Genomic DNA, 18,808 nt, shown 5'->3' with positions numbered 1-18,808 from the left:
GGAGCGTGGAGTCGAGGGTTCGCCTCGCGGCCTGCAGCGCCGAGCGGCTTTTCAGATTGCCGAAGAGATAAAAGACAGTGAAGGAAAACTCGTCACCGCCCGCGTGGTTCCCGGTGTGAGTCTGCCCTCTGCCAAATTAAGGATCCGGGGATCTTGTTCCTGCAGAAATTCAAACGTGTCAAAGTGAATATTCCCAGCAAGGAAAAGACCGGCGCCATCGATGTTCTTGTGCAGGTGCCTCTGGAGCGTTTCCTAGAATTCCTACTAAACCACATTACTTTACCTTTAATTTTTTTACAGTTCTGATCTGCAGCGTTACCCGGATCTGGCGGCGCATTGGGTCAAGTCTTGACCTCGAGTGTTCGGAAGCTTCAATTCAAATCGTTAGCTTGTGGAGGAAGGGACTTTGGCCTAAACGACACCGAGAGTGAGTTTCACATGCCAAAGAAAGAACAGACTCAAAACATTTTTCACTTCGTGACATTCACTGTTTGGCGTTCAGTCGCAAGATCAAGTATGATCAAACAAGATCAAAGCGGACCTGCAGGTTTTCTTCCTTCCCGATGGTCCAAATCACACCTGCACATTTTTCTGGAACAAATATGATGAACGTCTCTTGAGCAGTTGGTTTTGTTGAGCTACGGTTTCCATCGTGCACCAATCTGATCTTAATATCGATTCCCTTTTGAGTTTTTAAATACCAGAGTTTGCAGGTCAATGAGAAGTCGAGGCTCGTGAGCTCCTTTGAGAGTCAAGCAAACTGGTTTTATTGTGGTGAGAAGTTTGATTACATGAGCGTCAAGTATAAATTTAGTTTTGGGAATCCGTTTATACGACAACGGTGCAGTTTTTCAAAATGCTCCAATTCCATCTCCATGGAAACGTGGGAAAAACGTTACTTTAAAGTTACGCACCCAGAAAGAGTTTTGACTCGACACTTGGTTGGAAGTGAGAGAACTTGTCCGACAGATGTGGAATTCACGCCCTTCACGTTTGCTCACGCTCAAGGTCAAGAGTTAATTCAATGTGCCACCAAGAGGGACGTATATCGCTCGCATTACGTGTTTTTGTTGTTGTTGTTGTTGTTGTCCGGTGGCTTTACGACATCCAGGACTGTTCTAGAAACTCATGGAATCTTTCAAATCATCATTTAAAAAAAAAAAAAAAAAGGCTTGGAAGCTTTGATCCGGTCTATTTATAGCGAGATCATCTCGACATGTGTGCAGGCTCATTTCTCGGAAGTCGATTCCAAACATGATGAAGCTGTATAATGTATAAATGATCCATTCTGAATAATGTTACATAACATTTACAGCATCAGTTACGAGTGCTTTCTTGTTGTTGTTTTTTTGTGTGTGTGTATTTCCTTTCACATCCGTGTGTAAAAGTTGAAGGAGATCCTGTCGTCCTCTCCCCACACAGATGTCCCCTGCTCGTCTCGTTCCCCACGAATGCATTAATCTTCTTATTGCCGTGTAACGTGCCGGAGGGACTTTCAACCTCACCTCCTCCTGTGGACGGATTGATGGAAGTTACCCCGGGGGAAGGGAGGGTTAGGTGGTGGGGGGGTGTGATCGCCATATGTCAGGCAGGAAACGTGAGGGGGGGGGGTTAAGACGAGGGTTCAGGTGTGATGAAGGGCAGAGATCTCCCCGGCTTTCCTCCCCTCAGTGATCCAGTTTAGTTTTTTTTTAATGATAATTTTGTTCTTCCCGTCACATTGTTTTATTTTTTTCTAAACGAATAAAAGAGAAGAGGGTGCAGTTGAACTTTTGACGTGCCTGCTCACCGACTCCTTTCAGCCTCGGCTGGCCAAGGTTTGACCCATTTCGGCGAGAAGCGGCGGGTTAATCTGCACGGCGGCCCGTTAATGTGGGATTAAGAGCCGGACTGAAGCGACGGCTGCCGCCGAGCCTCGTCCGCCTCGCCGCTCTCATTCTGTTACAAGGCCGAGGGGAACCGGGGAACATTTCTGCTCAAGTTTCGAGGGAAGAATCGGCGGATTTGTAGGTTTTTTTCTTTTTCAGTCAATATCAAGATATCCAAGTGGTAATTCTTGACTTTTCTTTTCTCTTATTTTTCACACTATGATTTATAATTGTCAGCAGTTGTTCAGATCAGTAGGCATTAAAAAAGTGAAAACTATTTTCCTCGCCGTCTAAAACTTCATTCTTTTCGTCATTCATGACGTCACTCGGTAGAACGCAAACCTTCGCCAACACTACATTTGTTTGCTGAACTGAGTTAGCATCACTAACATGATAGCCGTTAGCTCAAATCGATGCTAACGAGGTTGGTCAGGTATCAACATCACTGTGTGAAACACTGAGCGGGGAGCGTCTCCATGGCAACGGACGCCGATCTCTTTTATTAGGCGTCTCGCTCATCCGCTTTGCATGGGAAACTTTTTCGCACTTTTTGTGGGATTTATTCAGAAGCAGTTAGCTGCTAACGTCCCAAATTCTAATCGATTGGTTCTTGGATGACAACAAATCATCTCTGAAAATTTCATGAAAGAAGTTTTGTTTTCACTCGAACATGTCACGTAAACACGCAATGGCTACCGTGGCTCTAAATCGGTCATTAAAATATCATAGAGAGACGCTAAGTCTTTAGCCTAAAAAGACACAAACAATTCCAATCACATCTATTTTGAACAAATCCTTTAAAAAAAATTTGAAAACACAGGAGCGACCAATAAAGAAAGACTCATATTTTCTTACCACTGTATTGTCACAATATTAGAATATCCTGGTTGAAAAAGGCAGTTTCAGGCACTAATTACTCGTCTTGTTTCTCAGTGATTCTTCCTTCAGGCTTCTGTTGATGCATCGACCTTTTAAATGATTGAAAATCCATATTTATTATAAAAAAAACCAACAAAAAAACAAACGAAAGTGGTGTGTCCTCTGCTGAAGGTGTGTTTTTGTTCAGATGTTAATGCTCCAGGATTACGTAACAGTAAAACACAGTGTTCGAGCTCTAATCGCTCACTTGCAGTGATTGAAATGTCAGACTGCAGCAGGAGCTCAACTCGGAGCGTTTCCACCTCCGAGGCCTCCTCCTCATCTCCAGTTTATGTTTCCTCAAGGTTCTCGAGATTTTTCTGATGCTCGGCACCATGAAAATCGACTCTGTGCTCAATGAATTGAAACTTTCAATCTATATCATGAGCGTTTTGCAGATGTTTGCATTTCTTCTTTTCGTCATGACTCTTCTGGGCCACCGTAGGTCCTGCTGACGGAGGATTGAGGTTAAAGGTAAAGCGTGCAACTAAAATGTAATTTATTTGTTGCTTCATTTGAGCGAAAATACATAAAAATGTAAATAAAAATATCTGTAAATTACTCCCACCCCCCACCAGTTTCCTTAAATTAACATCACCGTAGATTTTATACGAGATCCTGTTGTTTGGAAGTGAAATTCATTATTAAAGAAAAATTTGATTGTTTCTGTAAATTAAAGGTGCTTGTTTTATGAATATATTAGAGGTTAGTAGAGGAAAACCATTTCAAAGTGTGAGATCAGTGGAACCCACACATATTTTCACCAGTTTCCACAGAAATGGATTTGAAGTGTTTTTAAAAAATGTTTCTCCACGTTTCCATGGAGACAGAATCGTTGCATTTTCCCCCCCCCCCATTTTTTTTTTTTTTTTTTTAAAGTTGCCCTGTCAGGCAACTCTCCAGGAATGGAGCATTTTCAAATAGTTTCAATTGTATCCAACCTTAATTTTTTAGCGCTAAAAACAACAGTCATTTCACGTTCCACCTGGAAGTCGTCTTCTTCTTTCATAAAGTTGCATTACTGTCATCTGCTGGTTCCATCTACCTACATTATTTCCCAAGTTTTCAAAAACTTGGGCAATGAAAGTTTTTTGGAAACGTGGCTGCGTTACCTGGAATCGTTGTTCCAAAGGAGAACATCAAACTGCAGCGACGAGCCGGCGGAGCTGTGGAGGGAAAATAATGACGAGCCACTCGCAGGTTCAGTTCTCCGACACATTAAAGGAAACATATTTAAAAAAAAAAAAAAAAAAAAAATCTCTTTCTTTCCATTTGAGAGTCATTTACACCAGGGAGCGCTACAGTCCGTCACGTCGTCCCCGAGCCGACAGGAAAATATACACGTTTAACAGTTTCAACGCAAGAAAAAAAAAAAAAATCCACATAACACTCCGGGACGCGACACACACCTGAATTCTTCTCTGTGTGCGACGAATCAAAAAGTTATTAGTTTTATTTGTTTAATAATTTTTTTTTTTATTAACACGGTCGAGCTTTCCGGAAACCTGCGGTTCAGAAACCCGAGGAGTGAAGGCGTGTGCACAGGAGTCGCTCCCCCCTCCCCCCTCCCCCTCCCCCACCCCTCCCCCACACACACCGTCTGGAATGTTTTCCTCTTTTAATATTTCTATATATATATATATATATATATTCATCCATAGTTGTCTTCCGTTCCGTCGGGGAGCTTCACAGAGAGAAAGACGGGGAAACACTGACCGACGGCATGGAAGCTCGCAAACGTCCACATGCATGAGAACCCCATTCGAATCTCTAGAAAAACAAACAAACGAACGAACAAACAAACGATGGATTCATTTAGAAGAGACAGCACCAGGCGGGTTGGGAGGCGGACGACAGGAATGGATGGATGAGAGAAGACGTTGCTGTGTGTGTGTGTGCGTGCATGTGTGTGTGTGTGTGTGTGTGTGTGTGTGTGTGTGTGTGTGTGTGGGAAGGACGGGACGCAGTACTGTCTCTTTAAAACAAACATCTACCAAAATGTCGCCTCCTAGCTAGTAGTAGTACGGACATGACAATATTCACTTCTTGTTAACGTTTTTTTTTTTTTTACAATACTATGACGGAGTCGTCTGCAAACAGTCTGATAATTGGCTTCTGGTATTCGTTTGGATCAGCGCGTCCCAACCTTCTTTGTTTTCCTCGGAGACGCTCTGCTTCACAACGCTTCCACCGAACGACGGCGAAGGTTTCCCGACGCCCGTTTTATCTCTGGAGCTCGTGGGACCCGAGGCGGGAAAGTTGGGAATCGCTGCCGTTGGGAGGATCGGGGGGGGGGGGGGGGGGTTGAGTGTGGCTGCAGTTCGCTGGGTCGGTGTGAAACGTTTCCCATCAGCTGGGTGGTGACTTCATGTGGCGGGTGTGGGTGGGGGAGGGGAGCTGGGGGCGGGTGTTTTGGCCCGGAGGGGGGGGGGGGGTCAGTAGACCCAGGACACCGGCACCCACTGGCTGGTGGTGCACACCAGGTCGATGGCCTCCTCCAGGTGCCGGATGGTCTCGTCGATCTCGTTGTTGATGAGCGTCTGGTCGAAGTAGTGGGCGTACGTCTTCTGCAGGATCTCCGACTCCTTCTGCAGCCGCAGCAGAGACTCGTCCTGCGAGGCGACGACAACGCGGCGTCAGGGAGAACACGCAACCACGTGAGTCTTTAATTAACCTCGCAGTCGTAATGAGGCGATGCAATGAGAGAACTGATCAGGTGCACTGATTAGATACTTAAATATATATATTTACAATCTTTATTGTTTTATTATTATAATATTTATTATGATTTACTATTATTATTAATTACCTTTATTGCAGACACAGGTCCATATAAAACAAGTACACCGAGAAAGTAGAAAAAGTTATACTAAACTGCACACGCACGCACACACACGCGCGCACACACACACACACACACACACACAGGTTTTACTCACTGGCAGCGTTCGACACCACCGGGGCATCTGAGGGTCAACGAAACAAACGCATGCAGCATGCAGGAATAAAGGAGTGCAGAGAGGAGTGAAAGAAAGAAAGAAAGAAAGAAAGAAAGAAAGAAAGAAAGAAAGAAAGAAAGAAAGAAAGAAAGAAAGAAAGAAAGAAAGAAAGAAAGAAAGAAAGAAAGAAAGAAAAGGAGAGAAGTGGCTGCAGGGCCACAAGCTGCGAGATTCAGGCGTCGCTTTAAAAAATTTTTTTTTAACCAGGCAACGTTTTGAAAACGATTCCCGTTTTCAACGGAAACGGCAACAAAAGCTGAAAACGATGTAGTTAGCGTGTTGGGCTACTACTGCCATGGTGCGCGTGTGCAGTAGCAGCATTCTCAAAATGTTTTTGGAGCACTTTCAAAAAAGGTGCATTTCACTTGTTTCCGATGGAGACCGTTTTCAAAAAGTTGTGTTTTCAACGACTTCGAGCACCGTTGTCGTGTAAACAAACACCCAAAACGTTACTCAGGCGGCGACAACATGCACCGGGAAGCAAGAGGTGAGAAGAAATAAGAAAACAATAGTCATGACAGAAGTTACTGATGAAGTGAAAGAATCAGTTCCAGCTGATCAAAGGAGCCGGAAACATCCAAAACAACAAATCACCTGCAAAACTCGTGCAACGTGAAGCTGCGACGCGTTTTCTAAAAAGACCCACGGTAATGAGAGGCGTGTCGTTTCCTACCTCACTGATTCCTGGCGTGATCGTTGGTGCGGCAATAAAGACGACGTACGGGGCGAATTCTGCCGTCCGCAGGACCTTCAGAGCCTGCTGACGAACAAACGTTAACGATCAGGAGGTATCAGGAGGTCTCTGGTGTTTCAGATTAACTGGTTTCCCTGTTAGCTGGTGCCCGGCTTCCTTGAGCGTCCCTTTTTCGCAGCAGATGTTGAAAACCCGACCTGTCCTGGCCGAACGCCGTTTAACCCCATTTCCATTAAAGTATCGTACCAGTCTGTTTGTCTTCTGTTAACGTTAGCTTCTGCTCACGGCTGGTGGCAGAAGTCACCAGTTAGCGGGGGCACCAGTGAAACCGAAACACCGGACAGTGAAGCGCGATCTTAAGGATCCACATTTTGTAACATTATTAATGGACATATAAAGACTTTAATTGATCATTTGAGGCAATTTCAAATGCATGTTCGCCGAGTATGAACCAGCCATTAGAAGACGCAAACACACTTCTCGGTCGTACACACACACACACACACACACACACACACACACACACACACACACACACACACACACACACACACACACACACACACACACACACACACACCTGAGGTTCGACGTCCAGTATGGCGACGAGCCCCTGCTGGTGGATCTTGCGGAGCGTCTCCAGCCGCGTGCCGTACATGGCGTCCTCGTGGCTGCCGTACTCCAGGTACTCGTTGTTGCTGATGTCCTGCATCATCTGGTCGTGGGACACGAAGTAGTAGTTCTTGCCGTTCTCCTCGTCCTTCTTCGGGGGTCTGGTCGTGTCTGCGGGACGGAGACGGGGCCGTGAACCCGACGGCGAGGGCGAGAGAGAGAGAGAGAGGCCGCGTCGTCGGTCATGACTTACGTGGGATCGGGTAGGCGAATCGGTCGGGGTTTTTGGTTATGAGCGTGTTCTTGATGTGTCGCCTTCCGACTCCGTGAGCGCCTGACGAACACAAATTCTCTTTATCAAGATTTGCACAGAACAAAAACAGCAGGATTGTTACCGTCATAATAAAGAGCAGTTCTGTCTTAAAGCAATATTACATATTTTTCTACTTTTTCTGCCCCAGATTATGGTTTTAGAGTTGGTAAAAAAACAAACAAACACTCGATGCTGATTTTTTACACTTGCAGGAGGTTATGTGTTGACAAATAGAAGATGTGTGAACACTATTTACTATGTTCTGCCAGAGAACGACCCAAAATGTTATAAAATATAATGTAATAAAACCTGAAATGTAACGACGGGTCAATAATGTAACAAGACAAAACTTAAATAATTAATTACACCATAAGGTTATTGAATGATTTATGGTTTGGACTTGAATTGCTTCAATTTGAAAAACATTAAAGAACGAGTTCTAAAAGTTTGGACTATTGAATTATATGTATTTCTTTATAGTTTATGATATTTATGTACGATTGCCGTTGCCCAAGTCACTTATACTCTTATTTTCTCTATAATCTCTGAGAAACGTGTCCATTTCTCAGTATATGTAACATTAACTATATTCAGATCACATTTACATTCTTCTTAAATCTTTTTTACATTATGGACCAGTTTTATTACATTGTATTCTATAACAATTCAGGTTGTTGTTACACACAGGCCTGTTCTCATTTTAAAGCTTTTTTTTCTTTTAGTAGTCCTTTGTCAGTTTCAGTTGTTGTTGTTGTTTTTTTTTAAGCTGCTTAAGCATTATTCCTGATTTATGGAGGTTGTATGTATTTCTCCCATTTCTGCTATTGGCCTATTAGTCTTCGGTCTTTCTGATGTTTCCGTGGAAACAGACATGGTTCTCAAAACGAAAACGACAGATTTTTACTTGAAAAGTTCGTCCAAACAAGGCCAAAGTCTTTTCTGCTCCAGATATCAGTAGAACAGCTGCGAACACGCGACTCACCCAACTGACGATCATAAAAGCTAAAAAAGGACTAACGGAACATTTTACAAACACAAGTTCTCGTACCGACATTTCAACAAAGTTTGACCCTCGTTCATCGACTCAGAAGTTGAAGAAAAAGAAAATGTGTCACTCACCTAACAACACTAACGTTTTCCTCTTGAAGGCCGGAAGTTTCACCACCTCCTCGTACGTGACGAGATCTAGTTGGTCGAACACTAGAGGGCGGCAGAGGAAGAACATGAACACGTGAGCAGGAGAACCGACAGGACGGGGAGGAAAGAGGAGAACTGGAGAAGTTTCACAAAAAAAAAACTACGTGGTGAAGGGAAAGAGTAGGAAGTCTCACAGACCAACAGCGTGGACGTCATAAAGAACCGCTGAACCTGCGTTACTGAACACGTTTCCATGGAAACAGTCAATAGTAACAACACGTTCTGCGGTTTAGCCGATTCTTTATGATCTGGAACAGTGAATAGGAAACCTTTGTGACTCACAAAGGTTTGAACTGTTAAGATTTTAAGAACATTTGTTTTCCACTTCTGACTTTTTATTCCCACTTCTGCCCGATTAATTTTTTTAGCCGTTTTCAAGTAGAAGAGTTTATAATGACGCTAAAACTCAAGGTGCAAATTTCCTCAAATATTGCCATAGGTTTTATTAATTTGCTAATAAATATTGTGATCAAAAGATGATACGTTTTTTTAAGCAATAAACATTAATTTGAGGTCATGTCATTGCTCGTTTTTTTTTTTTTTTGCGGGAAATTCAGGGGGGAAAAAAAGGATTTTAAATATTGAATGAGTGTCCTTGTCAGTTGAATATGATCACATTTTAACCAAAAAAAAGTGTAGAAATTTAGGAATGAATTAAAATACAATGAATTTTGAGAATAATTTCAAATCTAGATGAATTGTTTGATTCTTGCGATGACAATTTTCTCAAACAATAAAAAAAAATTTTCTTGCTAAAAAGTTCTGTTCAAATTTATCCTGTAAGTTTCTGCAAGAATTTGTACAAAAAAAAAAAGTTAGAAGTATTTTGTTTTACAGATTATTTATTAAATTAAATAATTTTTAAGCAAAAACATAATTTGAAGATAAATTGAGCTTAATTTTGTTGCTTTGTTTTTGTGTTTTTTTTTGCAGAAAATTCAGAAATAAGCAAAGAGAAAACAGGATTTTTCAATTCACAATATTCCAAATACCTAATATCAATTAAGTCTCAGCTGATTACATTTTAACCCAAAATATGTGCACAAATTTGTGCCGCTGCATGAAAATGCTGCTAATTTCCCCAAATAACTTGCAAGTATATGAACATTTTTTTTACAAGTTTTAATGAATGAACCATGATTTATTGTGATTGGAACAACATGAACCGTCCTTTCAGCCTCATTACATTAAAGCTGGAGCAACAGCGCTCTATCAGATCAGACACTATTTGAACTTTGTTGTATTTTCTCTATAAACTCTGGAACCAGCCTGGCGTGAAGGAAGGACTCTGCAGAGCGGCGGCGCCCAGAGATCTTCACGTGTTCTCGGTACAATGTGTTCTCTGAAACCGGAGCCTCCCGTCTCAGGACGCTGACACGGGAAATAAAAAACCCGCAAGTCTCTGCGGATCTCCAGTCGGGAAGACAGCTGCTGCTCAGGTCCACTGTAAACGACCGCACACTTAAATCACGGTCGGGATTTGTCGGGGGAGGGGGGGGGGGATTAAGGCGGGGCCGACCCTCCCCCACCAGCAACTCACAGCGTTCACAACAAGTAAGTGAATTACATTAAGATTAACGGTTTGAGTGAAAAAGAGTTCCACCTTGCGATCAAAAATCATTCAAACTCATATATATCTGCAGGAACTTGCATCTATTTTGAGAATTAACAGGATTTTACAGGCAAAAACACAAATGGCTCGATTAGTTTTTCCCCTCAAAATGTAACGTGTTGGTATTGTCTTTTTTTTTTTCATTGCACATGACTTTAAGAAACTTTACAAGGAAAAATATGTGAACTGAAGAAATAAGCTTTTTTTACTATGTTTTTTGGCATTTTCATTATCCTTCAATTTTTAGGCGAGTGACACTTTATGAACACATAAAAATACTGGAAACTCACTTTAGATGACCTTTAACATATTTTTAATGGAAAGTTTACCAAATACTGATAAAATCAATCCAATTACAACTTGCAGACTTTCAATGTAACCTGTTTTATCAATTCAATTTGTCTACATTAGTCACATTATTTTCTATCAAAGCATTTAGTTCTTTGTATTTTGCAGAATATTATTTCTCTGTACTTTGTTTGAAACAGTATAAAATGTCTTCTCCCATCCCAGTTTTATTCCACTGATTGTGTCTTTATTGAGGTTTTTAGTGGAATAAAGCTTGACGGACAAACAGAGAAATGTGGTTATGGAGGAAATAAAAACATTAAAATACAAAAGTTCACTTTTGTCTCCGATTTCTGTTGTTTGATGATTTCAACAGAAACACAAAACGTGAAACAAGATTTTTAACTACAATCAGAGAGAGAGAGAGAGAGAGAGAGAGAGAGTCACTCTCACTGGTTGTTACTTACATGCACAGAGGCCGTTCAGTAGGAGAAAGCGAGAGAGATGCACAGCACACATGATTCGGTTACAACAACAGAATTACAACATGTTTCACACAGAGAACGGACAGAATAGAAAGATAGAGGAGAGAAAAGAGAGAGAGAAAACACGGCTGTTGTTGTGGACACATGCAGTCAGTCAGAGTTCGGTTATGAGATGAAGGATGAAAAGTTCAGATGAGTCGGTGGGTAAAAATGAACATTTAATAACTACATTGTTTTCAGGGTTTCTGTTGTTTCTGTGTAAACTTACATCGTTTTTCAAAACATCGCCTGGAAAACGCAAAAAACGATGCATTTTCAGTTGAAACGTCGTGCAAACGTGACCTTGAATCGATCACGTTATTTCATTCGGTTACAAACTTGGAACATTGTCGCGTTTTCCTCCAACAACTTTAGACGACAGTTTTTGAGAATCGAGAAGACGTCGTCCTACTTTAGTCAACGTTAGCTTCAATGCTAACTCACCTTGCTCAGTAGTCTAATAACAAGAACACGTCGTTTTATGATTTGAGCATTCAACATTAACTCCACTCTGGTATTACTCAAGTAAATATATTCTTTCTAGTCTCTGGTTTCATTACAAAAACAACCAAAAGCACCCACTAGAGGCCAAACATGGGAACTACATCGTTTTCAACTGTTGCTGTGGAAACGCTAAACGTTTCTGAAACGAAAATGTAAAAATGATGCAAGTTCACTTGAAACAACTTGTGATTCTAAATATGTGTGTGTGTGTGTGTGTGTGTGTGTGTGTGTGTGTATGTGTGTGTGTGTGTGTGTGTGTGTGTGATGGACAGCTCAAATTGGCTCCGCCCCCCAAACACACTGTCCAACATGTACAGCTTGTTTACCAATAGCCTGCATGAGCCTGTTTGACGGTGGATTCACAATGTTGATGTACAAATGAAGGAGTGACAGTACATGGAATGCACGCATGCAATGCATGCTGGGAAATGTTCTTTTGTTTTGTTTTTTTAAAGAAAAGCCTCACAGATTAAACAAAGATACAGTCAAAACAGAAGAAACTAAGATGACGTGTGAACATGTACTTCAAGTGTGTCACGCGCACACACACACACACACACACACACACACACACACACACACACACACACACACACACACACACACACACACACACACACACACACACACACACACACACACACACACACACACACACACACACACACACACACACACACACACACACACACACACGAATTGCTTCAGTTGTTAACGTCTAAATGAATCAAGTTCTTTGAACTGACTCCCAGTCTAGCAACCGGTGCTTTATAAATTATAATATTTTATTGAAATAGAATTGCTCTGCACACTTTTAAATACACTGGACACTTAGAATAGAAGAGACGTTCTAAAAATAGAAAGTAAAGGAAAAAAAAAAGATGAGGTAATTATGGAAGTCTATCTATGTGAAAGGAAGAGGAACTAGAAGATGAGGAGCAAGAAAGAAGGAAAGGAAGGTGACGAAGGTGAAATTAAAGATAAAAAAAAAAAAAAAACAAGAATGAAAAACCAAAGAAGAAAAGGAAAAAGAGGAGGAAGAGTCCTGGTGCTTGCACGTCAGACTGACTGCTTGATTTGCATTCAGAGCGAGGACGTACAAACCACATGTGGTCCGTCTGGAGGTGAACTCATGAACTCGTGTGTGAGGAGCTGAAATCAACGCCGTCGTCTCCCGACGGGATCAAACTCCACCTCATGTCAAGTGGCCATTCATGATCTGATTGTGAGCTTCTGCCTATTTCACTCTATCGTTCCTCCATAAATGTGGTCATTCTTTTATTATTTCCCCTCTGGGGATTCAGTTGTAATCAACTATTCACGCCTGATTTAATCGTGTAAAATCACACGACAGTCAATATCAAGTAGAACTGGGACGACGCCATGACTCAGCATGAGACACCGATATCGATATTGGGTCTGATACCATGAGCCGATACTTGCACCGATACCGACATCACAGTAACGGGAGCAATGACTTCAAATTTTACATTAAACTTGTACTGACTGATGATCCAGTTGATTTTAGAAGGATTGAAAGAATGAATGATAATTTGCATTTGGTTTTACAAGTAGATGAACAACATTGAGAAAAACCCAAAATATTATTCTCAGAGTTGTAATTGCATTATTAAGTATTCATATATGAAAAAGTGATATCGGCACATGGAGAAGCCGACAATTATCATGGTGCCAAATCACAACCTAATCCTCTCACTGGACTTTTATAGACAGAAACCAAACATTCTATCTAATAAAGGCATCAAACAAATAAAAAAATAATATAAATAATTTAAATAATGAATAATACATATAAAAATAAATCTCATAATTGCCTTTGATTTTCATTTGGCTGATGGGTTTCCCTCATTTGTTTCGAATTTTATTAAATTATTCTCATGTTATTTTAGTGCTTCCATTTTATGTACAGCACTCTACTAATTTCTATCTACAAAAAGTGATAGAACTTTACTTACTACCAAGAAATACAGTATAACTTATGTATTTTCTTTTTAAAGGAAAAAAAATATTTTTCAGTTAAACATTCTTTTAACGATACTTCATTAATGCTAACATTATTGGCTTTATTACATTCAAAATGACCAAATATTATTATGTAATGCATCTACTGTATCTCCAAACACTTATTTTGCTTGGTCTGAGCAGTAAACCTTTGCCCCCCCCGCCAGTCACAAACACGTGTGCTGGGGTGTATATTTATTTTGGTTTTACCCCCACAACACTTCCCGCCCGGTTACACGAGCCGACACATGGCCACGACACCGGAGACGTGTCGCCCACGTGCTCCGTCGGCGTCCGCGCGTCTTAATTTGAGCCCGGCGTTGTCAAACGGCGAAGGCACACGTGCAGCTCCGCAAACGGCGGCGGAGAAATTGCTGAATTGTGCTGGTCGCTCCCCAACGGCGGCCCACGTTTCCTCCTCCTGTGCTCGTATAGGATTTCTGCTGCGCGAGCAGCTTCTCCTTGTCAGCGGGGCGGCAGCCAGAGCTAAAGCTGGCGGATCTGTTTACATACTTGTTCCTGGCACACCGGGGGGTCTGAACCCTGGCTGATTAGAAGGGGATATATATATATATATATATATATATATATATAAAAATTTATTTATTTTATTTTTTTTATCAAAAACTGAAAACTGAGACACGAGTTTGGCTTCGGGGGAATGTCCACGCAAGCCAAAATGGTCATTCATAAAAAAGTAAATTTGCAAGTTTTGAAAAAGCTGAGTTTTCATTGGCACGAGCACCGTTGCCGTGTAAAAAACAAACAAAACAAAACGCTACAGAAGTTGTGTCCCTGTGTCCTCGTGAATCAGAAACCTCGTGAGGGTCAACGTGCCTTCTTAAGAAACGTGTTTTGGGCGTTTGCAGGAAGAAGTGTTATAGATACAGAGCAGAATTAGGTGAAACATTTAAGCTTGTTAGAGCCCGATATGTAACAACAACCTGGATTGTTTGACATTCCCCCGAAGCCAAACTCTCAGTTTTCAGTTTTCGATTAAAAAACAAACAAAAAAAAAAACTAATTTTGTGACCATTGGAAGAGAAACATTATTTCTAAAGTCCAAATACAATGAAAAATAAGTCACTTTCCTTGTAACTTCTAGAATGCTACAGAGGCTGAACAGCTGCACAGCAAACACACACACACACACACTCTCACATTCAGGAAAAACACATGCACAAACGCGTGACGTGGAAACGATGGCGGTGGGAGCGTGCGCGGCGTACCTGCGTTGTGCTTTGCCAAATATTTGTCTTTGTACTGTTTCTTCTTCTTGCCAAACCAGGTGCAGCTGGCCTGCTGCTCCTGCTTGGTCTTCTCCATGGCGATGCACGCCACCCGCCTGCCGCACAAACACAACCGATCAGAAAGCACTCAACGTCCGGCGGGCCACGAGCAGTCGCTCCAATTATTGAGTCCACACAGTAGATCACATATATATGTATAACTATAGAGTATTTCACATAAACAACAATAGAATTGATGTAGTATAACTGTCTGGCAGTGATAAATACGCTGAGGGGTTGATTATTGTTCTTGCTGTACTTGAAATACGAGGAAAAATGTAATAAAAAAAAAAACACGGGGTGAAAGACAAGGATGGCGTTTGACGATTTTCCTAGCAGGTCTGTTTTGTTCAAAGTTGCCGTCATTCAGGGACGCAACGAGCAGGAGCTACGCTCTGAAGTGGGAGTCTGTCTGAATGTAATAGACATCATTTTCCTTGAGGAAAAAAAAAAAAAAGATAAAACAAGTCATTTGTCTCCAGAAGCATAATGAGACAGACTGAGGACACTGTGGGGAATTTAGATATACGATATGTATAACGATTAAGTAAAGTCGGGTGAAATATGTTGTTCTGGCTCTTTTAAATCTTTGCTAGTTTCACATGTGGACCTTCGGGAGAACAACTACCAGCGCCGGGCTCCCATGTTGATCCGTCATCACTATCCGACTATAACCGAAGGAGGTCGTGTTTTAAACCAGATCGAGAGAAGAACCAGTCCAACACAGACTGGGGGATTTGAGGTGTTTGATTTGGGACGATTCCCAAGAGACCAAACCCAAAACTCCTCGGTGGAGGAGGGCCTGAACACGAGGAGTCTTCACGTGTTCCTCACCACTCCTGCAGCTCCGGCGACGGGATGAGGCCGGCCGTGCCGTTCTTGGTGTTCTCCAGCTTTCCCTGCCACCAGTTGTGGTCGTCCTTGGAAATGATCTGGATGATGTCGCCCACGCGGAAGCGGATGCCGGCCTCTTTGCAGGGGATGAGCTCGTCCTTGGAGGGGTCGTACTCGAACTGGGCCCTCACGTAGATCTGACGTGGGAGAGGACAGGGTTACAGCCATGAGGTGAGGAATGACGGATGGGGGATATTTTTTATTTTTTTTTGTTGGGGGGGGGGGAGGAGGAGGTTGGCAAAACATCATCTGACTGAAAGAAGCCGATGATGTAAAGTGATAAAAGGAGAGGAAGATAAAAGTGGTGTGCATGTTTTCACGGATCGGCCCGGACTAATGAGCAGACGACTCTCGGGGGACACGAGATCACTGTGGGGGGGTGGGGGGGGAGGGTGTTACGGTTGCCAGGCGGAAAGCTGGTTTCCCAGGACGGGCGAAATACATCCAGACACACAGCTGTGCTATTAATGAGCCTCTTTACGCACTGGTAATTACGGCACAGACACTGTTTATGTGTCGATCAAATCCGAACAACAGCGAGCCGGTGGAGGTGTAGCAGACAGAAGTGTAGAGGGAGTTATGGTGTTTTCGATAACTTTTTCTGTTTTTTTTTTTTTAAGCGGGTGGGGGCGGGGGCTGTCTCTTACCTTAACTGACATTTTGTCCTTGATTGGAGGTCTGGAAACAATCTAGGATTTGAAAGCATCATACACATCATGCAGCCAAACACCTAAATGCAAAGGTCTTTAAACAGCAGTATGGCGGCTGGGGCTGGGGGGGGGGGGGGAGGGGCGGGGTTGCTGGGGTTGGGTGGGGGTATATTGAGGGGTGCGCTTAATTGTGAAAGTCATATCTCCTCTTGAGATTGCCCCCTGGTCAGACTTGTCAGCATGAGGTCAAAGTAAGAGCTTCTGGATACAGTCTGGTGTGGAACCTCCTGCCCTCTGCTGGTCGCTACGCGGTTATTTCACAGAGCGTGACCCTCAGCGTCAGCGGTGGCGTGGAGAGGCGGCGAGGGGACGTCAGGAGGGGAAACACGAAGAACCACACTGAGACGGGACGACGGTTACAGGGGAAGGAGTTTCAACAGACGTTGAGTTGATCTTTCAACTGTTCTGGGGACGTTGGCGGTGTTGATTCCCACTCTTACGCTATTCAGACCGAGATTTTATGTTTGGAAAGTGAATCTTTAGTTTCTCTCAGCGTTGAGACCGCTGAATGACAAAGCGTCTACTGCATTTCCCAGATTATAAATCAGTATTTTTAATTGTTTGGTTGAGCCAGCAACATATATAAAGCAGTCATTTATACATTATGTATTATATATCTTTCTGTATATTTTATTACATGGGCATTTTAATCTATTGGACTCACCTGCTTTAATAACCATAAAGACTATTTAAAAAATACTGGTACATACCATCTGTGACCACTAGATGCCACTGTACAACAACAGAAACCCCCATTATTACTGCATTTAACTGAGAGGGCAAGAAAAATGTCCCAAAACTGGAAAGTATCTCAGAAAAGAAAAATATACCCCAAAAGAAAAATGTCTCCAAAGAAAGACATGAGATAAAGTTCAGAGTGCGAGACAAAATTGTGATGAAGGGGAGAAAATGGGGGAAGTGGGGGGGGGGGGGGGGGGGGGGGGGGGTTAAACAATGCCTGTGCCACTGTTACCAGACATAGAGTTTACAAAACTGTCACGAAAGCAGAGATCCGTGATAGAACTGCTGGTTCAACACCAGAGAAGCTCTTCATACTGTTTGTTCCTCAAACCTTGACGACCCCGGTGAGACACTCAGAAACTACTGGGACTGAGGCTCCGCCTCCTAAATGAATAACGAACGCTCCAGCTACGACATCGCGAGTGTAAATCATGCTGCTCTCAAGCAGTGATTCTCAATTGGTGGTTGGCCTGTTTTTAGTGGACAGAATGAAAGAAGAGTGCAGCGAAACAGCAGTATTATATGATTCTCAGTATATTGACTATATTTACTGGGTGTATTGTTCGCCAGACGTTATAGGAGCAAACTTGTGTTTTGAGAGTCGCAGGTTTGAATCCCACCGTGGGTTTGGGTTCACAGAAACTGAGTTTTGGCTGATTTTGTTAGTTTATTAATTTTCCAATTATGTAAATGGTAAATAATTGAGTTTATTTATATTTTTCTTATTATCAAATCACATTCTATATAAGCATTTAAAAAAAAAAAATTTCTTAAATTAATTTAGTTGACAAATGTCATGGGTGAAACCCACATTTTCATGTAAAAGGGAGGAAAAGGAATGAAGCCAACAAACTATAATTTATCATTTTATCATTGCAAAAGTCGATACTCGACACATGGAGACTTTTACCTGTGATGGAGCCTGGACATTTAGTCTGAGGTGAAAAAAGTGCGTATTTGAGAGTACAAATGAAGGAAGAAGGATCAAAATATATGTGTGTGTGTGTGTTTCAGTGATTATCCTGGACCTCTGCACACACACACACACACACACACACACACACACACACACACACACACACACACACACACACACACACACACACACACACACACACACACACACACACACACACACTGACTGATGTGTGCACTCTCTCACCGCCCCGACTGCTCTCCTCTCGGACTTTAACCATTAAAGTTCCCCAAATCAATACAATCTCATTTCCCCCCCCACAAATCGCAGTTAGAATCCAGACGCTTGGTGTCCGCTGCTCTCTGGGCAGTGATCAAAGTTACTTGGGTCTGAATCACTGAGTTTAAATGTCACACGGTCTTGGCGACGAGCCAGAATGAAACATTTGGACTTTTAGAGACACATTCTGGGAAGTTTGAAAGCCGTTATTGGCTGGGTGCCGGGGAAAACAACCGAGGGACTGATCTGCTAAAGGGTCGGATGATTAAAAACGGACACAGACGCAATATTGTACGATCAAACGAACGCACACAATAACACACGCTGTCCATTTAGTGAGTTCGATTTCGTGGAGGAGGAACAGTGGACGTGTTTACCAGATCGTGCAAAAAGAGAATAAAGTTCAACCCAAAATGTGATTTTCTACC

General features: G+C 42.4%; 1 protein-coding gene across 1 annotated transcript in view; it reads right to left on the bottom strand.

Moving 5' to 3' along the window:
• Positions 1-4,387: 4,387 nt before the first annotated feature.
• The window catches only part of caska (calcium/calmodulin-dependent serine protein kinase a), a gene marked incomplete at its 5' end in the record, with an annotated part of 87,996 nt that continues 73,575 nt past the window's right edge, over positions 4,388-18,808 (bottom strand). Inside the window, 8 exons of the mRNA XM_080498128.1 lie at positions 4,388-5,398; positions 6,459-6,542; positions 7,060-7,262; positions 7,345-7,425; positions 8,524-8,604; positions 14,781-14,896; positions 15,675-15,871; positions 16,382-16,423. Coding sequence (XP_080354254.1) covers positions 5,222-5,398; positions 6,459-6,542; positions 7,060-7,262; positions 7,345-7,425; positions 8,524-8,604; positions 14,781-14,896; positions 15,675-15,871; positions 16,382-16,423 — 981 coding nt within the window. The 3' untranslated portion in view covers positions 4,388-5,221. The remainder of the gene's footprint in view (positions 5,399-6,458; positions 6,543-7,059; positions 7,263-7,344; positions 7,426-8,523; positions 8,605-14,780; positions 14,897-15,674; positions 15,872-16,381; positions 16,424-18,808) is intronic.

This window comes from Blennius ocellaris (assembly GCF_963422515.1).
Source record: "Blennius ocellaris genome assembly, chromosome: 6".
Classification (NCBI taxonomy): Eukaryota; Metazoa; Chordata; class Actinopteri; order Blenniiformes; family Blenniidae; genus Blennius; species Blennius ocellaris.
The sequence above is the reverse complement of the archived record's forward strand: the minus strand, read 5'-3'. Positions and strand labels throughout refer to the sequence as shown.